The 15,950-nt window shown below is 45.1% G+C and overlaps 1 protein-coding gene across 1 annotated transcript; it reads left to right on the forward strand.

Annotated features, from left to right (window-relative positions):
- Positions 1 to 5,271: 5,271 nt before the first annotated feature.
- On the forward strand, positions 5,272 to 15,059 carry FAM89A (family with sequence similarity 89 member A). The gene is made up of 2 exons (XM_056853644.1): positions 5,272 to 5,523; positions 14,877 to 15,059. Exons 1-2 carry the CDS (start codon positions 5,272 to 5,274, stop codon positions 15,033 to 15,035), a joined length of 411 nt encoding a protein of 136 aa, XP_056709622.1. The 3' UTR covers positions 15,036 to 15,059.
- The last annotated feature ends 891 nt before the right edge of the window (positions 15,060 to 15,950 follow it).

Here is a 15,950-nt window from a genome sequence, read left to right on the forward strand (position 1 = left end):
CCAGATTAGCCTCCGCCACTCATGTGTAGGAATGGGGAATCAAACCCAGGACTGCATTTGACTGATTTAGTTTTGGTTTTTAGTAGTCTTAATTGGTTATATGATTCTCCTTCCGCTCGAGTTCACTGGTTTGGATGGCCACTTGTCTGATTCTTTTCCTTTACAGAAGGGCATTCTGCAAGGATGCCTGCTAGCTCCGTTATTGTTTAATCTGTATATGAACGATGGGGCATCCTTTTTAAGAAACCCAAAATTCTATTCTCCAACGCTGGCTAATATCCCAATATCAGTGTTATTATATGCTAACTTTTGTTAGCTGGATCTCCTGTGGGCCTCTGTTGACTGTTGAAGGCCTTTTCGCTAGTCTTAATGGAGATTTTAAACTGTTATCTTTTATGTGCATTATAATTGTTATTTTACTTATAATATAAACCTCCTTGAATGCTGCAAAGTAGAAAGGCAGCTAATAATCAGGGTGAGTAAAAAGGTAAAGGTCCCCTGGGCAAGCACCGGGTCATTCCTGACCCATGGGGTGACGTCACATCTCGACGTTTACTAGGCAGACTTTGTGTACGGGGTGAGTGGACGTGCTTTATCTCCCTTCATCTGCCCACTGTATTTTCTTTGAAAAGTAGACCTTCTCCATGTACTGCTTTACACATGATCCCTTTCTCTTACACATCTAACTTGGCTCTCAGATAGTGAGCCAGTGCCTGCTCCAAGTACTAATGGTGTTCAGCCCATGCTGGCTCCCTGCTTACTTAAACAGCCGAGTATAGCCAGGGGAGAAGCAAAGACAGACCTCATAGTCTTTGGAACAGCGGCTACAGTGGCGGTTTCTGTAGGGAGCAAGAGGGAATCCTTCCAGCAAGCAATTTTATATTCACAAGTAGTAGCACTGAGTGCCAAACGTACACATTTTTGCACTTTGAGTGAAATGTTCAAAGCAACATCCAGATTCTGCCAACTTCTTTCAGTGATATGTAGATATGCAGGCTGGTAATAAAATGGTAGAACCTGCTGTCTGACGCAATTGCTATATACAGTTTCATTGCAAAGTCAGCCCAGCTGGTCCTGGCTTCTGCTTGTGACCCGGGAGAGCTGTGGTCAGAATTGACAACAACACCGCGCTACTCTGACTGGCAGCTGCTCTCCAGGGTCTCAACAAATAGAGATTTTTTTACATCACCTGATCCTTTGACCTGGAGATACTGGCGACTCAACCTGGGATCTTCTGCAGGCAAAACAGATGCTTTGCCACTGGGCCTTGGCCCCTCCATAGCTCAGTTGCAGAAGCTACTTTTTCCTTTTTGCCTGAAAAAAGCTGTCTAGGCTTGTAAAAAGCTTTCAGAAATGCCGCAACTCTCTTTTTTGGTTCCTCTCATCCCCCTATGCCTCAGGTCCGCCTAACTCAGTGGTTCCCAACCTTTTTTTGACCAGGGACCACTAGGACTTTTTTGTTCGGTGCAGGGACCCCAAGGTTCAAAATAAAAATTCCGAGAATTTGAAAATAAACTTTAATCATAACTGTTAGTTAAACATTAAACCTAGAATAATATTTGAATATATATTTTTATAATAGAGAACTTTTAATTGAAAATATTAATTTATTATGGGTTTATAACTTTGTTTCGCGGACCTTAATTTAGTTCTTGTGGACCCCTGGGTGTCCACGGACCCCTGGTTGGGAACCAGTGGCCTAACTGAAGGACACGATGCATCTTTCCATTTTGGCAACGGAAGAGTTGAAAGTGACTCAAAAACTTACACAAGGATCACTTGGGATTTGTCATGTTCCCTTCAGGTTGCCCCCTCCTCTTTCCCCTCACATCTACTGCTATACAGCTGAATAAAAGTAACTATCTTTTCCTCCTTGGGTAATGAAGTGTGCCCCGTGGCGCAGAGTGGTAAGCTACAGTACTGCAGTCCAAGCTCTGCTCACGACCTCAGTTCGATCCCGACCAAAGTCGGTTTCAGGTAGCTGGCTCAAGGTTGACGCAGCCTTCCATCCTTCCGAGGTCGGTAAAATGAGTACCCAGCTTGCTGGGGATAAAGGGAAGATGACTGGGGAAGGCACTGGCAAACCACCCCATAAACCAAGTCTGCCTAGTAAATGTCGGGATGTGACATCACCCCATGGGTCAGGAATGACCCAGTGCTCGCACAGGGAACCTTTACCTTTAGCAGCAGAGCTGCCACCTTTTTCCTGACATAGGCTCTACTTTTAATTCCTTTCGAGGTTGGTAAAATGAGTACCCAGCTTGCTGGGGGCAAAGGGAAAATGACTGGGGAAGGCACTGGCAAACCACCCCTGCAAAACAAAGTCTGCCTAGAAAACGTCGGGATGTGACGTCACCCCATGGGTCAGGAATAACCCGGTGCTTGCACAGGGGACCTTTACCTTTAATGAAGGGTGACATTTTAAAGACTGACCGGATTCTATTCCAGTATAGGCTTTCATGGAGTAGAGGCCACTTCTTCAGATGCAACGAGATCTTCACTGCACATACATTTTATGTAAGAGGTGTAACAAACAAACAAACAAACAAACAAACAGCAGAGTCAAGGAGCCCTGAAATGCAGGAAATACAGGGTGAAATGTAACTATGTACAATTCAGATTCTACCAAGAAAAGTATAGGGACAATAGTTAAACTGTGGAACTCCCTGCCCCAGGATGTGGCGATGGCTGCCAACTTGGAAGGCTTTAAGAGGGGAGTGGGCATGTTCATGGAGGAGAGGGGTATTCATGGCTACTAGTCAAAATGCATACTAGTCATGATGCATACCTATTCTCTCCAGGATCAGAAGAGCATGCCTATTATATTAGGTGCTGTGTAACACAGGCAGGAAATGCTGCTGCGGGGGCTGTGGCTCAGTGGTAGAGCATCTGCTTGGCATACAGAAGGTTCAATCCCCGGCATCTCCAGTTAAAGGGACTGGGCAAGTAGGGGATGTGAAAGACCTCTACCTGAGACCCTGGAGAGTCACTGCCTGTCTGAGCAGACAATACTGATTTTGATGGACCAAGGGTCTGATTTAGTATAAGGCAGCTTCATGTGTTCACCTGGTTGGCCACTGTGTGAACAAACTGCTGGACTTGATGGACCTTGGTCTGATCCAGCATGGCTTTTCTTATGTTCTTATGACCATCCCCTAGTTTTGTTAAGGCAGTTCACCCTTCTGTGTGTGTGTTAAGTGCCATCAAGCCGCTTCCGACTCATGGCGACCCTATGAATCAATGTCCTCCAAAATGTCCTATCTTTGACAGCCTTGCTCAGATCTTGCAAATTGTGGGCCTTGTTTTCCTTTATGGAGTCCATCCATCTCTTGTTGGGTCTTCCTCTTTTCCTGCTGCCCTCAACTTTTCCTAACATGACTGTCTTTTCCAGTGACTCTTGTCTTCTCATAAGGTGACCAAAATACGACAGCCTCAGTTTAGCCATTTTAGCTTCTAAGGTCAGTTCAGGCTTGATTTGATCTGGAACCCACTGATTTGTTTTTTTCCGGCCGTCCAGGGTATCCGCAACACTCTCCTCCAACACCACATTTCAAAATCTACTTTATTCCCTTTGGCCGTTTACGCATGGGTTTTTTTTTTTTTGCCTTGGCTTTGCCGTTCTCTAGAGGCACACTTTCCCCTTCCAAATTCCCCAAACTCAACAATGAGCCCCCATGCAGAGTTTTGAGAATTCACATGGGGGAAACGTGCATCTAGAGAGCGGCAAATCCACGGGAAACCTCCTGTGCGTAAATGGAGTTCGAATGGGAGGGAAACCCCGGGTTTCATTAAAATAAGCACCAGTATTTATTGGGGTGGGGGAGTGGGGAGGCGTTTAGAAGCATCCTGTGTGACTCAAAGGCGTGCGGGGCCAGGGTCAGACTTAGGTTTGATGAGGCCCTCAGCTATTGAAGGTAATGGGGCCCTTTATACGTCCAGCCGTCCTTTGTCAACAACTAATTGTCGCTGTTTTTTTGTGTTGAATATATGCTGTATGGTGATTTATGGACCTAATACACAGTGGGTAGCTGTGTTAGTCTGTCTGCAGTAGTAGAAAAGGGCAAGAGTCCAGTAGCACCTTAAAGACTAACAAAAATATTTTCTGGTAGGGTATGAGCTTTCAGGAGCCACAGCTCACTTCTTCAGATACCTGAAGATACCTGAAGAAGTGAGCTGTGGCTCATGAAAGCTCATACCCTACCAGAAAACATTTTTGTTAGTCTTTAAGGTGCTACTGGACTCTTGCCCTTTTCGACTACTATGGACCTAATAGGTATCTAAAGCCATTTGCACATAACAAAATACGTTTTATCAAAGTAATTGTTGAACTGAAAGACAATTAAGAAGAAGTGGGTGGTGGAGACTTGGGCGCTATATATTATATAAAGGATAGTTTATTATGTATTAGCAATGGAGGTAATAGTGCTCTTTAAAAAAAAGAAGTATATTAATAGTGAAATAATTATGAAGCTCTAACTTAAAATGATTTTTCATTCATAACAAACTTAATAATGCAAACACATTTTTTTTTCCTTTAAATTTTTTTGGGGGGCCCAAGAGGGGGCCCCCCTAAGCTATAGCTTGTCGAGCTTATACGTAAATCCGGCACTCCTCGTCCCTGTAGAGCTTTTTGCTTGGCTAGATTGAATGCTAACCCTTCCATGGTAATGCAAGGCAGAATTCTGAATATACCATACTCAGATCGGATCTGCCCTTGCTCTTCTGGCTCTATTGACTCATGCCCTTGTGGAAGGCCGCTTTTACGAGGAACTCCGATCGCACTATATCCCCCCCTTTTAACATACTAATCCAATGCCTCTGTGGCTGACATAATGCCTTTTTTTACCGAGCGATAGGGACCCCAAGGCTACATTGTCATTGGTTCTTGTAGGTTATCCGGGCTGTGTAACCGTGGTCTTGGGATTTTTGGGGAATTGTCCGTTTCAGTCCTTATATCCCTCCAACACGAGACAGATGCTGCTCAAGAATCAATGGATTTAAAATCAATAAAAAAATATTAAAAAAAAAGAAGAAGAATCAATGGATCTAAGGGATAAAAGGAGGGGGGGGGAAGGTAAATCCGGCACTGTGCGGGGCCGTCGTTTCAAAATATCTGATCTTTTCAAACGCCCCTTCCTTTTCCTTTCCCTTGCCTCGCCTCTCTGGCTCCTCCTTCCCTTCCCTTCCCTTCCCTTCGCCTAGGTCGGAGGCGGGAGGGCAGGCGAGCGAGAGCCGGAGCGGAGGCGCCTGTCGCTTCCCCGGCTGCCGGGCATGAGCGGGCCGGGGCCGTCGGGGGCCGTCGGGGCGTCGGGGCTGCCGCCGCTGCCCAAGAGCCTGAGCGGGCTGCTCCATTCCTCGTCCGGCGGCGGCGGCGGCGGCTGGCGGGACCTGGAGCGGCTCTACGCGCAGAAGTCCCGCATCCAGGACGAGCTGAGCCGGGGCGGAGGCGGGCGCGGGGGGTCCCCGCGGCCGCCCAAGCCCCCCAACCTGGACGCGGCTCTGGCCCTCCTCCGGAAAGAGATGGTGAGCCGTAGGGGGGGGGCGGGGGGCGGCCGCCGGGACCCCCTTCTGGGGGTTCCGCGCAGAGTTCCTAGGCCGGGGGGGGCGGAGGGGAGCGAGCCCCCCTCGCCCCCCTGGATGGGGGCTTTTCAGGGCTTTGGGGGATGTCTGTTGGCGCTTGGGTTTAGTTCCAAGGTCCGATTGCGAGGGCGGGGCTCGGTTTGGGGCAAGCCAGTAAGAATTCTGAGCATGTGCAGAGTTCGATTGGCCTTTGGGCTTATTTGCAAGGTCTGATTGCAAGGGCGGGGTTCAGTTTGGGGCAAGCCAGCAAGAATTCTGAGCATGGGCAGAGTTCGATTGGCCTTTGGGCTTAGTTCCAAGGTCCGATTGCGAGGGCGGGGCTCGGTTTGGGGGAAGCCGGCAAGAATTCTGAGCATGGGCAGAGTTCGATTGGCCTTTGGGTTTAGTTCCAAGGTCCGATTGCGAGGGCGGGGCTCGGTTTGGGGGAAGCCGGCAAGAATTCTGAGCATGGGCAGAGTTCGATTGGCCTTTGGGTTTAGTTCCAAGGTCCGATTGCGAGGGCGGGGCTCGGTTTGGGGGAAGCCGGCAAGAATTCTGAGCATGGGCAGAGTTCGATTGGCCTTTGGGTTTAGTTCCAAGGTCCGATTGCGAGGGCGGGGCTCGGTTTGGGGGAAGCCGGCAAGAATTCTGAGCATGGGCAGAGTTCGATTGGCCTTTGGGTTTAGTTCCAAGGTCCGATTGCGAGGGCGGGGCTCGGTTTGGGGGAAGCCGGCAAGAATTCTGAGCATGGGCAGAGTTCGATTGGCCTTTGGGCTTAGTTCCAAGGTCCGATTGCAAGGGCGAGGTTCAGTTTGGGGCAAGCCAGCAAGAATTCTGAGCATGGGCAGAGTTCGACTGGCCTTTGGGCTTAGTTCCAAGGTCCGATTTCAAGGGCGGGGCTCGGTTTGGGGCAAGCCGGCAAGAATTCTGAGCATGTGCAGAGTTCGATTGGCCTTTGGGTTTAGTTCCAAGGTCCGATTGCGAGGGCGGGGCTCGGTTTGGGGGAAGCCGGCAAGAATTCTGAGCATGGGCAGAGTTCGATTGGCCTTTGGGCTTAGTTCCAAGGTCCGATTGCAAGGGCGGGGTTCAGTTTGGGGCAAGCCAGCAAGAATTCTGAGCATGGGCAGAGTTCGACTGGCCTTTGGGCTTAGTTCCAAGGTCCGATTGCAAGGGCGGGGCTCGGTTTGGGGAAAGCCGGCAAGAATTCTGAGCATGGGCAGAGTTCGTCCTCCCCCTTCTTTGCACACTACATAATGGCAAAAATGCATTTGCCGCAGCGTGCATACTCAGAGGACAGCTGGTGCCAGTACTCTTATTTGTAACTCTCCTCTCTCTCCTGTTGTGTCGCTGGGAGGGTTTTAACAAGTCTTTAAAAGCGTAAAAATACAGCATATGATACACAGTCTTAAAAAAAAAACCCCGCCAGAAATTGTTAAACGGTATAAGCCAGTCTTTTAAAGAACAGGACCAGCAGCTTCATAATCCATAAGGAAGAGATGTCACAAACCTGCTCATCTTTAGGGGCTGAGGATAAGCCACAGGGGTGGTGCTGTATGAAAACTCTGGGGAGGCCAGGCCAAAGATGTGGGAACGACACAATCAGTGGTTCCCAAAGTGGGCAGTACCACCCCCGGGGGGGCGGTGGGATTGCCTAGGGGGGCATTAAGAGGAAAGGGGGCAGCAGGGGGGTGTTAGAGGTGGGCCCCTTCAACTGTGTTGTCGGATAGCGTAGGGGGCGCTGGGGTTGAGTTTGTGAAACCAAGCGGGGGGGGGGTGGCCCGAAAAGTTTGGGAACCACTGGACACAATCTTGTGGCCACTCGTTTTGTTTCAAGCAGTGGCGATGGTCTGTATGTTGTATACGGTCAAAAAGTCTTTTTGTTATGTGCGCACACTCGGGTTTTCTAAGGTGTGCCTATAAAACCTTTTGCCTGGATGTCTGCTTTAAAAACACACTGTTATGTGAAATAGTCCTTAATTATCACAATGAAGTATTTGTGATCTGACGTTTTAGAGCGCGATGCTCAAACCACCGTTTCTGATTTCCAGATAGATGTGCCCTGGCATCTCTTAATAAGCTGACCATTTAAAGCAAGCCCGACTTTTTAAATTAACAGATGGCAGCTGCCCCTAGGGGGCCGTGTAGCTTTGAATCTATTGTGGGACTGCATGCTGAACAGATTCCCTGTTGTCTTGATGCTTTGTCTGACTTAGTGTCAGTGTGAAATGGTGAGGGAACCTTTGGCCAGAGAATGAAAGGTGAAAAATGTGATCCCTTTTCTCACATCTCCTTACCGTCAAGAACAGTGCTGTTGTTGGTGTTAATATGCGGTGTCTCCAGTACGGCTAGCCAAAGAAATTGATCTGAGATGAGAGCCGTAAAAGTCTGTGCAACTCTATTGAGCTGCAGTTATTCCCTCTGGCTTCACGCTGACGTTTGCATTATGAGGATAACTGTACTGGCCTGCCTTTTAGGGCTGTTCTGGGGATTGCAGAAGCAGTGTTTTAAGAACTCAAGAAAAATTGCAGACGGGGAAAAAATCTGGAAACAATAGTGATATCATTTTTATTAGGACCAATTAAAATATTGTAAGTGATGGGACAAATTTTCACATTACCCAGAACTCTTCTTCAGTCATTTGTGTGCCTATTTGTGTGCCTATTTGTGTGCAAATAGGAACATTACATTAGTTTTCAGAAGAAAATGCCAGTTCATAATCATCACTACCCAATATAACAAAGGTTCCTGTTCTTTAGTGAGCGAACTTGGTAATAGGAAGCTATTTTGGTTACTCAGAAATATACACTGGGGCCTTTAGTTATACTCAAGGGTTTGGACATACTCAGTGATTCCTTTGTTTCCCTTTGAACAGCAGATCCCAAGGGGCATATCGCAAACAGTCCGTAAACGTCTTTCACTTTCCAAAGACTGTCCCCATGGGGCAAGGGAAATTGATGTTTGAGGGGGCACACGGCTCCTTGGGTGTGCAGATTGACGTGAGTTTTCTTTGGATGTAGACCTGTAGTAACCCAAGGTGCTGCTGTTTTATCTGAGACCTGGCCAGAGTTTGCGACTGAACCGTCTCTCCTGGGGTATCAAGATAACATGTAATTCAAAGAAAGCAGCGAGGCAAGCCAGAAAACACTTTAAAGACTATGGATAAGATCTGAAGTATGTGTCCCAGAGGCACTTTTTACTATTCTTAAATTCCCTCACTCTTTCTTGTCCTTCTTTATTTTCTTTTAAAAATAACTTTCTCAAGCTATTTTCTTCAAACTAAGGGAATGTGGTTTGATGCCTTAGTTCTTCTTGAAATGCTATTCTGGATGGAATCTATTTTTCATTTTTCTTTAGGAGTAAGGGTTGATAGCCGCAGATTGCCCAAAAATCTATCTTCACCATGTAGTTATAAAAGTTACTATTCTGCTCCAGAAACTGGCGCTTGTCTATAGTGGGGCTGTTTCTTTCCCACTTTTGACTTCCCTTCCTTTTGTGTGTGTATAAAGTGCCGTCAAGTCGCAGTCGACTTATGGCGACCCCTTTTTGGGGTTTTCCTGGCAAGAGACTAACAGAGGTGGTTTGCCAGTGCCTTCCTCTGCACAGCAACCCTGGACTTCCTTGGTGGTCGCCCATCCAAATACTAACCAGGGCTGACCCTGCTTAGCTTCCGAGATCTGACAAGATCAGGCTAGCCTGGGCCATCCAGGTCAGGGCTCCCTTCCTTTTAGCTGTGGGTTAATTGACTTGATGGGGTTTTCTTCTCCCGGGATTGTTTTGGGATACAGATTGACATTGGTCGTACATTTGATGCTGAAGGCTGAACATGTATTTTTTTTTCCTAGAGAAAAAGGATGGGTTAATAATGGAAATGCTGACAAATATTTGATAGAGCGTACCACAAATGTAAAATGGGATAAATGAGCTTTAAAAATCAAGGACGGCCTTCAGCATAAACAATGTTCTGTTTACTCTTGGTTCATTATCCCATGAAAGCCTCTTTAAAAGTAATGTGAAGGGCTATGAAGTAATACAAGGAAGGGGAAGCTTAGAGGTAATCTAGCTTTTTTGCTCTCTGCGGAGCATAGGTACATAATGCTTCTTTGTTTTGATTCTAAATTTCTAAAGGCACAAATGATTTATGCCATTCCGGCACGCCCAAGTTAAATACTCTGGAGCTAGCTGTCTCCTTATTCTTTTGGAGGAAGTTCTAATGAGTGATACGCAGCCTTAGAACTGGCTTCTCAGAGCTCATGAACATGCCCGTGAACATGCGAACACGCTAAATCTGGCTCTTTCAAGATGTGATTAAAAGCTATTTTCTCCTCCCAGTATCTGGTGGGACGATGCTGCCAACAGGGGTATGGTCTTTTGAAAAAGTAATATTAAAGAATCTTCGGACTCTTTTCTGACACAAGATGTTTCTCTGCACCTAATTAAATCCACAATTGGAATCAAATCCATTCAGTGTCCATGCTGGTGTAGGGCAGCATATGGTTAGTGTTTGTAGATGGCTGCAGAGTGTGTCCTCCTGCTTTGTGTGTCCTGGAGAGACTCTTCAAAAGGTGTAGTAAACTATCGCAGGCCTCAAAGCATCCAGATGTTTTCAGGACTTTGGCTGTTACCGCACGAGGTATTCCCAGCGATGTATCAAGAGTTTGGAAATGTTATAAAAAACATCGCTTTAAAAGGGTTTTTGGATGCCACGGATAAAAAATGGTTGGAAGACGTCTTCACAGCTAAAGGGGCCAAACAAAGTGCGAACAGTATTTTTTATAACAGTTTCAAACTCTTAATACATCGCTGGGAATACCTAGTGCGGTAACAGCCTTAAAATGTCGCTTCTAGTATTTACTCAGTATTAATTTTGGTAGAATGTTTTTGAGAAGCAAATAGAATAACAGTTGAAGATTCTGGGAGCTGGCAATAAAGGGTACTTAACATACTCAGTGTTGGTTCTTGTAGGTTATCCGGGCTGTGTAACCGTGGTCTTGGAATTTTCTTTCCTGACGTTTTGCCAGCAACTGTGGCAGGCATCTTCAGAGTAGCAACACTGAAGGACAGTGTCTCTCAGTGTCAAGTGTGTAGGAAGAGTAATATATAGTCAGAAAAGCCTTCGACAATACTCAGTGTTATTTATTAGGCAAATTTGTTTCAATATGGCATTGTGGAAATGCAGTGTTCAGCTTCTGGAGGGATTCACCTTCTTAATGCAGTATAAACAGGAACCCCATAGACTCCCCCCCAACTGAGACCTGTGTCTTTTTACATCCCAAGATCTTCTAGCCTTCTGAAGTCAGAGTAGTGGATGAATCCATCCGTTTTTAATACCAAGACAGTGTATCTCGATTAAGGCATGAATTTCACCAGGTGCTTTGAAGAGGAAGTTGCTTAACTACCTGAATTCTCCTGGGGAACATTAATTAAGGATCTTTTGTGTGACCCACCCCCTGAAAGCTCCTCACACCTGTGGCCAGGAGTAATGACTCAGGTTTGCAGGACAATAACCAAAGTTCTCAATCTCTCTCACAAAACAAACTTCCTTGGTAAATCCATAATAAGCCTGAAAAGGGCCATCAACCCACTGTCAGTAAGTCTGAGGGACACCTGCCGCAACTGCTCTTGCCACAGTCTGCATCCAGACAGATCTCCTGGTCTCATGACATCATCCTGGTGCTCCCTGGTATCTCTTTATAATACATGGTTTTTGAACTGACACCCAGGATCTCATCCCTCTCACCAATGTGGTCTCCGATCCTAAAGTTGTATTAACTACAGTGCAGCCCAAATTCTACTAGTCTGTACTGTTGGCCAATGCCATCGTGGATCCTAATTCTGCCCCAAATTTGGACAATAGCAGCATTTCCCTTGAGACCAAGCGAATCCAGATGCATTAGGAAGCACGTCAAGCCTTCCATTTTTTGTTCTCCTGGATTTTCTTCAATCACCACAAGCACGAAATCAATGGACGACTTCTTTAATACAAGTAGAGTATCTTTTCCTTCTCCCATTCTGCTTTCATTCCTGAATTTAACCCTCCATGTCTTGTTACCCACTCTTAACTTCGCTATTACTTGGTTTCAGTTGGTGTGTATTACCTTTAGCTGACTTTCTCATAACATCCCACTCCCAGCTAGGGATTCCTACCTTCCTGTCTGAAAACTGTTCCCTGTTTATCCGTCTGCACCCTTGGTTCTCTTTTTTGCACAGCTTATCACCCATGTCTTCTCTTTGGGTTGGTTTCTCTCGCTTCGCCACATGGAAGGAACACAATTTGGATTAAAGTTGGTTATTTAGCTTAAACTAACTCAGCTGAATGATCCCCGTGGCGCAGAGTGGTAAGCTACAGTACTGCAGTCCAAGCTCTGCTCACGACCTGAGTTCGATCCCGACAGAAGCTGGTTTCAGGTAGCCGGCTCAAGGTTGACTCAGCCTTCCATCCTTCCGAGGTCGGTAAAATGAGGACCCAGCTTGCTGGGGGTAAAGGGAAGATGACTGGGGAAGGCACTGGCAAACCACCCCATAAGCAAAGTCTGCCTAGTAAACGTCGGGATGTGACGTCACCCCATGGGTCAAGAATGACCCGGTGCTTGCACAGGGGACCTTTACCTTTAACTCAGCTGAACACTATGATTGTACTAAAGTGATCATTTTTATTGGGTTGCCACTCACAACTTGTTGCATTGTTGTCATTGAATAGTACAGTCTTGCCGTCTTGTACTGTCATCTTGCTTCCCCTCCTTCTCTTCTTTTGTTTCGCTTCTCAAGCTTGCCACCTCCTTCGAATACCTGCAGCGGTTTCTCACCTCTGATGCAATGTTCCTTTACCTACCTTCTCTTATGTATATTTAGCACTAAAGGCAAGACTTGCAAGCTAACTTTGCCCATTGGCTGGAATTTTCTCATGGAAGGGCATATAAGAAGTTAGCATCTGGTAATGTGTCAGTTTTGCAAGGCTGGACAAAGCTCAGATGCTGAAGACAAGGATTCAAAATTTGACAGAAGGGACCTATCTTCCTTCCTCCCCCCCTTTCTGTTTTTTTTTTTTTAAGATGCTTGCTTTGATAAGCACTGCAAAACTATGGCTTGGGAAATTCAAGAAGATACCCAGGGCAGAGAGACTATGCCCCTGCAAATCCGGGGATTTAGAAACCACTGAACATGTTCTCCTGAACTGTAACTATTACACTATACCCCGTTCTAAGTTTATTGAGACCCTCATACTGAGAATGGGACCCGACAGGGAAAGAGAAAAGTTAGAAAATCTCCTACAAGGAGATAATCCCTCAATCACCTCTCAGGTAGCAAACTTTTGTATGGCTGCAATGAAAATTTGTTGCTACAGAGTAGTCTCTTAGTCCAAATGGCAGATGTAACTCGGATGTTATGTATTTTATTATTTTAATTTTTTTAAGTGACTTAAACCTTTGTCGGTAAGACCATTTTAGTTCATGTATCTTGTTTTACCTGGCCAAGGGCCGCAAATAAACTATCGATCGATCTATCGATCGATCGCTTGGGAAAAGCTGTGTGAAGCCTGTCTTGAACATGATGGTGGCAGGACAGAATAACTTAGTTGCCTGTCGTTAATGTCATTTCCCAAGCAACATAAAGTACATGCTTTCCCTCCCAGGGAACACCGCTGCTTGGGAACAATATTTTGGATTCTACAGTTATGGCATGGAGTGAGTTCCTGGAAATAGTTTTCATTGGTCATCCCTTCCCCAGTCAGCCTCCTGCATCCTTGAAAGACCACTACTGGGGTGGGGGGAAGAGGTTTGGAAGGGGAACTATAATATAAAGAACTTGCATGGCAGGGAGCCACGTGGAATCCCTTTTCTGAATCATGCCCCAATACTCAGTAGTGGTATTTCAGGGAGAATAGGAAGGGGAAGGAGAAGCTGAAAAGTTACTTCCATGACCTTGCCTTCTCAACAGAAGTATAGGAGCCAACCCTGTGTGTCATGGGAAACAAGTGCAAGTAATTAGTCTAAGTCATACCTTTGTTACTTCTGGGCAGTTTACGAATACGTTTTCAGTTACTCCTGGGCAGTTTAAGAATATGTTTCTCTCTCTAGCTATCTATAATGAAACCATAGAACAGTTCAGTGAGAAATGGGAACCATTCTATACTTATATGTCAACAGATTGATTATTATAGCACAAAAATATATAGACAAACATATGTGACTTACATAAAGTCTAGTTAGAATGATTTATTTTGTTGATTTTTACGGTGAATTGCTTTTTAAAGAAATGCTAATCATTTGATATCTATAGGATGATAAACTGATCAACATATATATCTTAAGAAGTATTTAGTTAAACATAAACATATTGGACTGTTATGTTTGCTTGTTAAATAATTCTTCAAATCCGACTCAGTTTATATACTTATGTATTTGGAAAAATGTTTTTTTATATTGGACGATCTCCTTTCCCTCCGTCCCTTTTTTCTTCTGTATCCCCTTATTAAAATAAAATTAAAAAAAAGAATATGTTTCTCTCTTTAGCTAGGCAAGCTCTGATGTCACAGAACATTTCCCCTTAGGATGCTTGTGGGGAAAGGTGGAGTATAAATAGGACAGCAGAAAAGATGCTTGTGGGGAAAGGTGGAGTATAAATAGGACAGCAGAAAGGATGCTTGTGGGGAAAGGTGGAGTATAAATAGGACAGCAGAGTTTGTGATAGCTATTTGCTTTGCTTAGGCAGTGCCCAGTGTGTTCTCCTTTAGGGACAAGCTAGAAGTCATGGGACATACTCATATGTAACCCAAGAGAAAAATGGCTGGAAAGCTTTAGAGGGAACACTAGTGAGGGAAGCTCTGTGCCACCGTGCAGCACTTTAACTTGCCCCCAGCTCTCTGTTTAATAAGCAAATCAGTGTGAACCTAATTCTGAGACATAGCAAGGTCGACCAGCAAGTTCCAGTTTTTCCATTTCTGTCATTTGGATTGGCCTCAATAAAAGTGATCACATGATTTTGTTTTCTTTTGCCCTTAATAAAAACAGTGTATCAGCCCGGGACTACAGGGATCCCGGGCTATTAAAGAGGGCATGGTACCATGACTTCAGCATCAGGAATGCTTTGCCACATTGCGTCCCGCGTCATGTAGCTTTCCCCACAGCTGTTTCATCCTGTTAGTTCAGTAGGGTGGAATCTCCCAGGTGATTTAATTAATCTTGCTGTATTGCATAATTGCCCGGGACAACAGTGCTTCTTTTGGGCTGAGTCAGTGTGGAGAAAGAAATGTGCGTTGGCCAGCCTTTGCCCAGTAAAATTAAGCCACAGATGCTAATATTGTGTTTCTCTTCCCCAAGGTTGGTCTCCGGCAGCTAGATATGTCGCTATTGTGTCAACTCTACTCCCTTTATGAATCGATTCAAGAGTATAAAGGTGCCTGCCAAGCCGTATCAAGCGCAGACTGTGCGTATGCTCTGGAAAATGGTTTTTTTGATGAAGAGGAAGAATATTTCTAAGAAAACTGCGCCACTGCCAGGAGCGGAGTGAGCTCGGCATCATGAAATCATCAGCGTCTATTGGAACCTTTAAGTGTGTCCCTGCCTCATATTGGAGGAAACATACTCTGCCAACCCGTTTTATTTCTGGCATATTGCCAACCCAGGTTACACGCTGCGCTAATCCTACTTTAGGAAAGCAACATGCGACAAGCTTTGAAGCGTCTTCGAGTGCGTCTGACGTCGGTCTAGTTTATGCACTGAGTGTTTTCAGTTCGAACATGTTGGCAAACTTTGGATTATGCAAGAAAGCAATCAGCGTTCTGACGTGTAAAATGGTAGTTAATGTGCATTTGTAGTAATAGTGAACAGAAATCTTGGCTTAAAAAAAAAAGATCGTTGAATATCCAGAACTATGGAGCCAGCTCTAGTACAGTATTAGAAGGACCAGTGTCTCACATATCTTGTAAAAGCTGCTTTATCCTACCTTCTTTCTCTTCTGTCTTAGGGCTTACACGTATTAGTGAATTTAACCTTTCCTTCTAGTGATCCAGTTCATTTTCCCATTTGTTACTGTCGGTATATGTTAGCTATTTAAACCAATATAATCGGGCTTGTTTTTAACAATTTGCATATTTTTACTCTAATACAGTAACAAGCCTGCCTCATGGTGTGTGGCTTAACAAGCTTACACACGTTATCATTGAGCTAACTTATTATGCAAACTACACGGGTAGCAAATGTGAGGAAATACCACACAAACCCATATCCACAGCAATATTTTATATTCATTAAATTGCCTGGAAGGTAAGCTTGTGAATTTGTTTCTTGCAAACCTGTACAAAGAGTTTGTAGAATATTATATAACATTATAGCTTTTATACTAACATAACTGAAAGAATTAAAAGCTTGACCAGTAATTTATTAAACTTTCTA

Source organism: Euleptes europaea, chromosome 7 (assembly GCF_029931775.1).
Source record: "Euleptes europaea isolate rEulEur1 chromosome 7, rEulEur1.hap1, whole genome shotgun sequence".
Lineage (NCBI taxonomy): Eukaryota > Metazoa > Chordata > Lepidosauria > Squamata > Sphaerodactylidae > Euleptes > Euleptes europaea.

What these genes read in the sequence shown, in the direction of transcription:
- FAM89A (XM_056853644.1), top strand. Translation starts at nt 5,272, where the DNA reads ATGAGCGGGCCGGGGCCGTCGGGGGCCGTCGGGGCGTCGGGGCTGCCG. An exon ending in CCCTCCTCCGGAAAGAGATG is followed by an intron (nt 5,524 to 14,876) that starts GTGAGCCGTAGG and finishes CTCTTCCCCAAG; the next exon opens with GTTGGTCTCCGGCAGCTAGA.